We start from the raw sequence: 7,779 nt of genomic DNA, 5'->3' as shown, positions 1-7,779 counted from the left end.
GCATCCCCGGCACCTCTTCGCGCTTCTACCCCCGCTCTTGCCGCTTGTTTCAACTCGTGCCACGGCGCCTGGCGCCGCGCTCCACGACCCACCTCAAGGACCTTGTGTGCTTCCACACCCTTAATCTTTACAGGAGCCGCCCTGCTCCCCACCTGCCCGAACACGAGGGGCTCTTCGATCGCCTCCCCCCAGCTGCTATCAGCCTGCTCACTTCCATGACCAGAAGATAGGGGCTGACCGGGCAAGGACCGGCGCCGCGCGCCGTGCCCGAGGGACCCCGCCAAGCCCAGGCTGGGAAAGGCCCTGCGGGGACAGGCACACACCGAGCCCGCAGGCTGCCCGCCGGCGGGGAACGGGCCGGTGACAGCAGGGCACCGGCCAGCGCCGCTCACCACGGCCGCGGGGGGGCAGCCCCGCGCCAGCGCCCCCCACCGCCCGCCCGCGCGGGGCTGCGCGTCCTCCAGAGCAGACGAGAGGAGGGGCCGCCGCCATCCTAGAGCGGTGGGTCGTCACTTCCGGTTCCGGTGCCGCCATTTTGCCGTGAGACAGCACCGAGCTGCGCCCCAGAGATGTTGTCTACCGCTGGTTACGCGGACTCTGGGCCTGAGATGAGCTACGAGCTCGGCGCGCCCGTGCAGTACCGCTTCTCGCCCTACACCTTTAACGGAGGGTGAGGAGTCGCAGCAGGGTGTGGGGCGGGCTGAGGCGCACCATCTTCCCGGAGGAGGGGGCCCTGAGGAGAGTGGTGGTGGTGGTGCTGCTGCTGGTTCTTTCTAGTCTTATTCTTGTCTTCCCCCCGGCACTCTGTGAGGGTTTGTTTCCCCTTGCTAGCGCCTCTATAGAGAAAGGAGGACAGTACAGGGGAGAGCTGGCCTCGGCCTTGCCCTGGGCTGAGCGTGCCGCGAGTCCGTGCAGCTCTTCTGGGTGTTCTTGCGTGTTCGTGTGGCTTTTGGCACATTCGGGCTCCCTGAACTTTTACGGGTTAAAATAAGCTCATTCCATTCCCGGCAGGGTTGTTTCTTTATAGTGGCTCAGGAAACACCTGTAATGGTCGTATTACCTGCTTTTAAACCTGTAATGGGGTTGAAAGCTATCTTGTAACTGTTAAAGATAGGCGATGTTTTAGACACTTGCCCTGAGTTGATGACAGGATCTGGCCAGGATAGTGTTATTTAGATTTTATTTTTTTTTTTAATAATGCCTAACTGGTTTTAAAAGTACATCTGTTAGTTATAGTAGCACACATGTGGCAATCACAAAACTAGTTATTTGGAAGTAAATAACATGGGATAGCATTAGATTAAAAAAGTGATGATAATTTAAGCGTAATGATAGTGATGCTTAGTACTTTGCTGGACTGTTTTTGCTTGGAGAGCCAAGCTTTTTTAGAAGGGTCTTTCATTAGCAGGCATCTAAAATTGCTAGTCCATTGAGCATGGTTCTTGCATTGTATAGAAATTCTGTTTTACTAAGTTTCCATACAGTTTTCAGTTAAAATAGAGGATCATTTACATACATTTTCTTCAGTGTGTCTAGTATCTTCCAGTCTTGAGTCACATGTGGGGATGTGTGTAGTTGGAAACATAGCAAGGAATATAAGATGCTTGACAAAACGTGAGTCTGGATATAGAACTACTATCTAGTCTGTTCCTCTGTTGACTAAGAAAATATTTGTTTTAGAGGTAATGATTATATGAATACTCTTCTTTAAGGACTGTGTTGGCGATTGCTGGAGAAGACTTTTCTATTGTGGCTTCTGACACACGACTGAGTGAAGGTTATGCAATTCACTGCCGGGACAGTCCAAAATGCTACAAACTGTAAGTCCAGATCTTGTAAGAATTGAAACAGATGAAAGATCTTTTGTATTCCTGAGCATGTCACCTGCCTGGAATGGTCTATCACTTTAAGCAGAATTCTCAGAAAAAAGCATGGTATCAAAATTGATTTTGGAGTCATGGTGACTATTGCTGTAATGCCAGATGTGATGTTTTGTATACAGCCAGATTTCTTGTTGCATGCTCTTGAAGTTAGCTGATAACAGAACATTTTTAGCATGATACAAGGCTTAATGTAAGCTAGGTGTTTTTTTGGCTGGATAATCAGAAGAACTTTTGTCTTAACTGTAGCAAAACTTAATCCTCTGGTAACTTGGGTGTTGGTAGGCAAGTGTGCCCGCTACTGCCAGTTGTACTGTGTCTCTCTAGTGAACCATCTGGCACTTTGAAGAAGTGTTTATTTTAGGAGAGGTAAACCTCTCAGTTGTTCTATTATTGAACTTTTTATGCTCATTTTGTGCTTATCTTGACTCACCTAGATAGCATTCCCTTGGTTTAAAAATACATACTGTTTACAGTCTTTTGACTGTAGCAGGTGCTTACCGAGTAAGCTGCTATTAGCTATGCACAGATTATTTTTTTTTTAATTTTTTTTTAATTGATGACACAAGATCATATGAACTTATGTTTCTCCTGGCTAACTCCTTACAGTATCTTTGGCTCTTTGATACTGTTCAAATTGAAATTATTGTGGTACAGTCTGCATACTGCACGTGATGGATTTGTGTAATTCTAGTGACAGGCTGAGAGAAGATTTCAGTTTAAACTGTTTTCTGAATGACTGCTTTGTGTTAGTCTGGAAGTACGTGTGAATGTTTGTAGACTCAACCATTTTACTAGAATTTGAATTTCAAACATGCGTTCTTGTACTTAGTGTTCATAAAACATTTTGAAACTGAGCAAAGAGCTAACCTATAGTGCACCCGCGGCCAGGTAACAACCGCTGTCATGCTGACACAGAAAACTGCCTACAGGGTACATAAATGTTACATAACCATCCTACAGTATTAAGGCAGCCCTCTGGCCAGAGGGAGTAGCACTGGGCTGAGTGATAACGATGTAACAGGCTCCCCATCACAAAACAGATCCTCTAGCAAGACTGAATTATAATAGCTAGAGTTAGGGGTACATGAAGAAATTAAGAATTTCTTTTTGTCAGTTTTGCTGTGGAAGTCAGTGGATTGAAGAAAGACATCTGTGTGGTCCTGCACTTAATGAGTCCTCTCCAAGATGTAGGTTGCAGTTACCTTCTATACATAAAATATCTGTTACTACATTTTAGACAACTGGTTTTGATAGCATTAAGGAAACTGAAAATACGTTTGATGTTTGCATAATAATCTACTGTGTAAGAAAGTTGTATAGTTCATACTAAATCTAAAATCACAACAAAATTTTACAGAACAGAACAAACGGTCATTGGATGCAGTGGTTTCCATGGTGACTGCCTTACCCTTACAAAAATTATTGAAGCAAGATTGAAGGTAGCTAACTGTCTTACTGTATTTATAAACTTTATTATCACGTTTGAGACCAATAATATGATATGTTTTAAGTATAATTTTTGCTGGTTTTCTTCAAGTGTTTGTATCATAGTTGTATTGCTAGTGAAAGACCAGCCAGGGGAAATTGATGCTGTGTTCTTATTAAGTGTAACATCACAAATTTAAAGAATGAAAGAGCAGGAGAGGATAATGTTAATAAGGCAACGTCTATTCTTTGCAAAACTTCGGAGAAATGTTAATTTTTGGCCTGTAAGAAGGCTTTACTTTTAGACCAGTGTGTTTTCAGTTATTGTGGTAGTTAATAATCTTGTTTAGCATCAGATTGTTCTGTAGTGAGGTTACAGAAAATGTAATACTGATGGAATGCAAAATTTAGTGTTTGACTTTCTTTTTGGACATGCTGTACCACTTGCAGATGTACAAGCATTCCAATAACAAGACCATGACAACTGGGGCTATTGCAGCAATGCTGTCTACAATTCTGTATTCTCGACGTTTCTTTCCTTACTACGTTTACAACATAATTGGTGGACTTGATGAAGAAGGTAAGACTTTAAGCAAAAAAAGAATAAAAGAGGGGCTAAATTTCTGTGGGTGAATAGCTATCCTTTTACATCTCAGGTGTACTGATGAAATTAACAAAGTTTGCGTTCCTATTCCTAACACCTACCTTTAGGCATTACGGTACTTCCACAGGTCAAATGCCTATTATGCATCTGACTTGTTTCCTAGTTGCCACTATTAACTTGATTTTCTATTGCTGAAGGTCGGAAAGTCTAAAAACTGTGTTACAATTATTTGATTACAAGTGAAATCTGCTAACATTGCTTACCTCTCACACTTTACTCTAGGTTGGAGCACTTCATAACAACTTTGCTGGATTTCTTAATTGTGTCTTTAAAGATGTTAGCAGTAAAATTGTATATATTTTACTCCGGTCTGTGAGTGTTGTAGAGGTTATTAAATACGGAGATTTACTCCAGAGACAGGTTTGTACAAAGGTACTTGTAAATGTTAACAAACCTCTAATGAAAATAGTGACTTCTACACAGAAGCTGTAGTTTAACATACAGCCCTTCCAGGACTTACTGGGCTCTTGCCCAGTGATTTGGTTGAGTTGCTAAAATACTGTGTTCTCTGGCTTTGAGCAGGAGCTCAGAGGTGGTCTTGTTTCGATGATTTCAGCCATTCTCCAGTTTGTTGTTACCGTTAAGTTACACTGCTTTTCCCAGGCTTGCAAAGACATGGCTGCGATATACGGAGTCTGAAAAGGGATTAGTTGGCCCTGCGTAATGGTAAATCTCAGATTATGAGGGTTCTGTAGCAACTGGTAAGAATCAGAGGGCAGGTTTGCGTTCATGGGCTTAATTTGTGTCCAGCAAGATTGATTTGGTTTGATTTAGTGTTACTTTCTGGATCTCGGCTAGCTTTTTCAGGGCTGATCATCTACCTGTGCTGTGCTGCCAAGTGCACTGGCCCATTTATTAAATCAGGTGCAGCCTGCCTGAGCAGAAAGGCTGAGCTTGGCCAGGTGCTGCGTCTTGGTTAGTGTGTCTTCCTCAAGAGAAGGAGGTGCCTCAGAGCGTCTACATCTCTGATGGCGGTGCAAGCTAGTAAGCTTTGCAGAACCTGGCCTGACTCCAGAGGGAAGTGTGTAAGAGACCAGAGCATCATCCCTGGTTCTGGGAAGGCGATGCAGAGGCATCCAAGCATGCTCTCGGGAGATAATTCAAGAACTGTATCATTCAGGAACAATGGCTAAACTGCCTCTTTGTGCTAGCTTTAGAACCAGCAGAGCTCTTTGTGCAGCACTGCGCTCTAGCACATTCTTCTGCTTTGATTTTTCTGCATCAGCACTTTTTCTATGGTAAGTACTGTAGGAAACGTCTGTTAGAGCATGGTTATAGGTTAAATATTGGAAATAGCCTTGCATATAGTACCAGGCCACAACCATACCGAGCCTACTGTCAAAAGCATTGTTTGAACATACCGCACTATTACTTGGTTAAAGCTTACTGGGATCTGCGGTACTTCAGAGACTGCTTTTGGAGAGAGCTAGGTTTTGATGTAAATGCTTATCAGTATCGAGAATCTTTCTGGATTGTGATTACATACTTGGTTTTTGTTTTTTTTTTTTTTTTTAGGGAAGGGAGCAGTATATAGCTTTGATCCAGTGGGCTCATACCAGAGAGATTCTTTCAAAGCAGGTGGATCAGCAAGTGCCATGCTGCAACCCTTGCTTGATAACCAGGTAAAATAGTTCTCTCTTTTTTTTTTTTTTTTTTTTTTTTTTAATCTCAGTAAACATGTGACGTTCAAATTAATGTAGCTTTACTTTTGGGGAATACTACTTTTGAGAGAACTTTTAAATGTATTACAGGTAGGACTGTTAATCCATACATTTACAAATTGTGTGGCTTTACCTTCTCAGGAGAAATGAAAGTTTTGCTTTAGAATCTGTTCAGGTTTTTAACGTGCTACAAGCAGTGGACTGCCTGTTTAAAATACAGGTAAATGTTTCAATTGGGGAATTATGTTTCCCACAGAAGTGGTTTGGGTGTGTTTTCTGTTGTGGTTTTTTTTTTTTTTCCTTCTAGCTGATGACATAAATATGTCTGTTACTTAGCATGAAAATGCTAAAATAAGAAGACAGAATTAGTAGGTGTATATAATACATTTTATCACTTAACATACACTTGTTTAAAAGTCTTAAGTTTTGTACAACTCAAACACCATTTTCTAAGAATGTTCTTGCATGAAACTGCTGGAAACTTACTCGGTTAAATCTGTCTTAAAAACACTTGAAGAATATTTTCATATTTAATTGAAGCTGTTAATTGTTGAATGAAAGAAATGCAAAAGCATGTTTTACTCATTTTATTCTCTGACATTGGTGTTGATATTTAGTCAGTTGAGCCCGATGTCAACGCGACTGCTGTGCTTAAAAAAAGCAGTAAGCGCTCTTAGTTCTTAGCAGCTGAGAAAGGAATAGAATCTTTCCTTCTTTCCTTCCTTTTTTTTTTTTTCTTTAAACATCTCCAGGTTCTCAGCTTTGACTTAATTTTGAACTTTAACTGAAGAAAAAAAAATCTTCTGCAGAAACAAGGTTGTCATAAGTAGCTTTTTATTGCTTACAGGTTTGAGGCAAAGTAGGCGACTCTTCCACTCCTTTTCCTGTTCTGATGCTTAGGTGGACACTTAAGTTTATCAGCTGAAATGTACTATTTAATAGGACTGGTTATGCTCCAACATAGGCTGCTCTTTTTGAATTCTAGGTATGTTGAGGAATATTTGCTTTTAAGAAATGTTCCTGACTGCAAATGGCTGGAGAAAAGGCATGTGTGCAGTTCTGATACTGCTAACCCAGTGAGAAGTTTCTGAAGAATTAGGTCAGCTCTGATCTGAATGTTCACTGTGATCTTGTATATGCTGAATGAGTGGGGGAGCTGTGCTGACTGTACACTGGATCTGCTTCTAGTTACTTTTAGGAGTATCAGCACTGCCAAAGTTCTGGTCAGGCATCTGTAAACTGTGTGGACGAATACTATTGCCAGCTTTGGGTTTCCAGAACAGACCAACCATTTCTTCTTTTTGTCTAAATCTGCCCATTCTAACGCAGAGACTATGACACAGCTTTCATGCTAGATGGATCATACTTCCTTTAACATGTATTTTCATCTTTTCTTAGATTGGCTTCAAGAACATGCAAAATGTGGAACATGTACCTCTGACCCTGGAAAAGGCTTTACAGCTGGTTAAAGATGTCTTTATTTCTGCTGCCGAGAGAGATGTGTACACTGGGGATGCACTTAAGATTTGCATTGTCACAAAAGATGGAATTAAAGAGGAAACTGTCCAATTACGAAAAGACTAATTCATTCACTTATAAACATGTAATCTATGATGTACAATTTACCTGTATTATGAAGGCATTTGTCTCATTAAATTTTTTCAAGAAGTTCAACTACTGTAATGCTGAATATTTTCTATCTTTGTTAGAAGTAATAGTGTTTATTAGAAACCAGAGCAATTCATGTTAAGGAAGTGGCTGAGTTACAAGTCAGTTTCATCTGATCTTAATCTATTGATCTGTCTAATTCCAATGTCAGTTTAATTCCCTTCTCGCAATCCCTTATGCTACAATATGGGGGAGTTTAAACTTACTAAAATTTAGGTTCAGAGACTTTTCTGATAATGCTTTCAGTTCAGTGTTGGTTTAGTGAGAAAAGCATTTGTTTTGTTTGTGCTGTCTTCTCTGCACTTCGTAGCTTGCTTTTCCTGTCTTCTCCCTTCTCTCTCTGACATGCTGTCCTGACATTTGACTTCTCTGTTTATTTACAGAGACTATAAATATGAGTCACCTGAAACCAATTTCTCTGTGTAAGAGGGAAGAATGTTAAATGGAATCTTTCAGAGTTTAGTCCTGGTCTTTGTAT

General features: G+C 41.2%; 1 protein-coding gene across 1 annotated transcript; it reads left to right on the top strand.

Moving 5' to 3' along the window:
* The first annotated feature begins 494 nt into the window (after positions 1 to 494).
* PSMB1 (proteasome 20S subunit beta 1) lies at positions 495 to 7,307 on the top strand. The gene is made up of 6 exons (XM_074863071.1): positions 495 to 670; positions 1,713 to 1,820; positions 3,241 to 3,322; positions 3,759 to 3,888; positions 5,488 to 5,594; positions 7,032 to 7,307. Exons 1-6 carry the CDS (start codon positions 570 to 572, stop codon positions 7,215 to 7,217), a joined length of 714 nt encoding a protein of 237 aa, XP_074719172.1. The 5' UTR covers positions 495 to 569; the 3' UTR covers positions 7,218 to 7,307.
* Positions 7,308 to 7,779: the final 472 nt, after the last annotated feature.

The sequence above is a fragment of the Strix uralensis genome, chromosome 3 (genome assembly GCF_047716275.1).
Source record: "Strix uralensis isolate ZFMK-TIS-50842 chromosome 3, bStrUra1, whole genome shotgun sequence".
Classification (NCBI taxonomy): Eukaryota; Metazoa; Chordata; class Aves; order Strigiformes; family Strigidae; genus Strix; species Strix uralensis.
Note: the sequence above shows the minus strand (reverse complement) of the source record. Positions and strands in the feature narration are given on the sequence as shown.